At 42.9% G+C, this 2,500-nt stretch overlaps 1 protein-coding gene across 1 annotated transcript in view; it reads right to left on the reverse strand.

The window, feature by feature from the left end:
* The window catches only part of LOC138978212 (uncharacterized), a 448,901-nt gene that overhangs the window by 26,562 nt on the left and 419,839 nt on the right, over positions 1–2,500 (reverse strand). Inside the window, exon 5 of the mRNA XM_070350877.1 lies at positions 1,716–1,843. Within this exon, the coding sequence (XP_070206978.1) occupies positions 1,716–1,843 (128 nt within the window). The remainder of the gene's footprint in view (positions 1–1,715; positions 1,844–2,500) is intronic.

A 2,500-nucleotide genomic window follows, 5' to 3' on the forward strand; every position in this document is an offset into this window, starting at 1 on the left:
GAATATGTGAATGACGTCACAGTCATCGTCACAGTCTGTATCTTTTGAAGCATTGCAATCTTCATGACGTCTTTCTGTGTCTGCATCCGCGAAATGTTTGTTCTTTCCGGGATCTTTGTCATCTATGTTCACAACTCTGTCCTTATAGTGTCAGACTAACAGGCCTCCTGAGCGAGCCACTTTACAAGGGCAGCTAAACTCGCGTATGGAAACAGTACTGTCGTCTGGGATGCCGTTTTCAGTATTCTGAACGTTGGAGAATTTGTAAAGAGAAGAAACGATAACAGCAGGAGAAATAAAAGTCGTGTGTGCATTTTGGGGTTTTTGGGGGGACGATTTCGAGTTTGAATCCGTTCTTGCACATGCTCCAAAGCGCGTAACATACAATCTTGCACACGTTTGCTTTAGTAGTGGCAAAGAAGGAAAGCGTGTGACATACGGTAATATAGCTATTCTGATAGACACGTGGGGGAATTCGGGGGCTGTGATTGGATGGTCTCACACATCCGTATTCCGATCATCAAACGATAACGCTACGGAAGTTGGCAATGTTTTGCCGATATCCAAACGATATCGGCAATAACAAAGATGCATGGTTCCGGTTTACCCATCTGTACCACACGATGTTTCAGGACTAAGCTAACAGCACTGATACACTGACAATGTTATTCTACTCAGAAATGTATTTCAGCTTTACAAATGACGATAACATACCTTTTTCTGCTAATTTCCCGATGAAACAGGGCTAAACCAATTATTTTCTGTCCCTAAACACCACAAAATGACATAAGTCAAAAGATGTAGTTCGAACAGGGGGGTGACAAATATTTCATGGAACAGCCGTTTCTGTGTCAATGTGTAGGCCTACCTGTGTGAGCCGCTCAGTTGCAACTGAGACACACTTTCGCATTCGGCTTTTCTTTATCTCGTAACTCCACACTGAATACCCCACTTCCCCTCTAAAGTATTGATGATCGACCCTAGGTAGATCTACTAACATTCATGAAGTCGTTTAAAAAAGAGTGCTTAAACTGAGGTTGAAAAATTCGCTTCATGACGAGACAAGTAATGCCGACGAGTCGAAGACGAGTCGCATTATGCTTGTTCGAGTCTAAATATCGGACCCCATTGCTACGCTAAAAATTGCTTTTCTGACCTTGCTTTGTTCAAATTGTTGTTCCAAACTGGCAAAACGACAATGTTTGCGTCGATGAGTTGATCTCAGGTTTTGTAGCAGACGACTTTCCGTCTCATTCAAGGGACGTAACCACACAAATCGAATGAAGTTGGAGTTTTTCTTCGAAAGTCAGAAAGCGTGTAGCGGTGTGGCTGCGCGAAAATGATGCACGTAAGGAATTCGTCTGCTATTGAACCTGAGCCAACGCATCGCCACAATAACTGTCATTTTGTAAGTTTGGAACAACAAATCAATCAATCAATCAATCAATGAGGCTTATATCGCGCATATTCCGTGGGTACAGTTCTAGGCGCTCTGCAGTGATGCCGTGTGAGATGAAATTTTATACGGCCAAATCAAGGTCAGAACAGCTATATAATCGCTATTGTGTTTTCAGCGTAGCAATAGGGTCCGCTATTTAGACTCGAACAAGTATAATGCGACTCGTCTTCGACTCGTCGGCATTATACTTGTCTCGTCTAAATATCGGACCCTATTGCTACGCTGAAAACACAATAGCTGTTAATAGCTGGCCCACCTGGTTTGAGCTCTCTGGCTCTTAGTCTCAGAAACTTGGTCCAGTCCCTGTCAGCCTCTGTGTTGAATCTGCGTTGCTCCTCCTCGCTAGCGAAGTAGTGCATATACGTGTCCTTGAACTGCATGTCTCTGAAACACAGACATTTCAACGCATGTCAGACTTAAGAGACACTACTTGCAGCAACAGTAGAACCATAAAACACCAAATTATCCTACATACGTGTGAGATGCCACTCATATGATAACAATATCGTAATATCCACAGTTCATGTGAATGAGGTCGTGTCTGCCAGGGACCTGATTTTCCAGTGCCTGTGATACCGAGACAAACGTCATTGGGGGAACACTTTTTCATTCTTACTCCTGGAAGAATACGTACACGTAAAGCTATGCTTTCTAGAGTGACGTCTCTTTGATTTGACGTCAAAGATTACACCAGGCTTTGGGAGAGATCAGGTTCCATTGAAGCGTCTTCAATTTGGGCGCTTCGACTGAGGGACGTTTGGAGCAAAAAACACGCAAGTACAATATGCAGCATAAACATAATACTATATGGCTTCCTTTGTGTGGTACCATTTTTACATTCGTTGTGTTTTCAAATACTGAAAAGCTTATAATCCTGAAATTATACCCCCAAGGCGCCGTTACCCCAACAAAATATGCACAGTTTGGCTTTATGATACAAAGTTAGCCCTTTCTTTGCTGCATCAGAATTTGACATTTCAAATCTGATTCTGTGGGTATCTCCAGGTGGTATTTTTTCTACCTGGTTGCCGTTCATCCAAG

This window comes from Littorina saxatilis, linkage group LG10, assembly GCF_037325665.1.
Source record: "Littorina saxatilis isolate snail1 linkage group LG10, US_GU_Lsax_2.0, whole genome shotgun sequence".
Taxonomy (NCBI): domain Eukaryota; kingdom Metazoa; phylum Mollusca; class Gastropoda; order Littorinimorpha; family Littorinidae; genus Littorina; species Littorina saxatilis.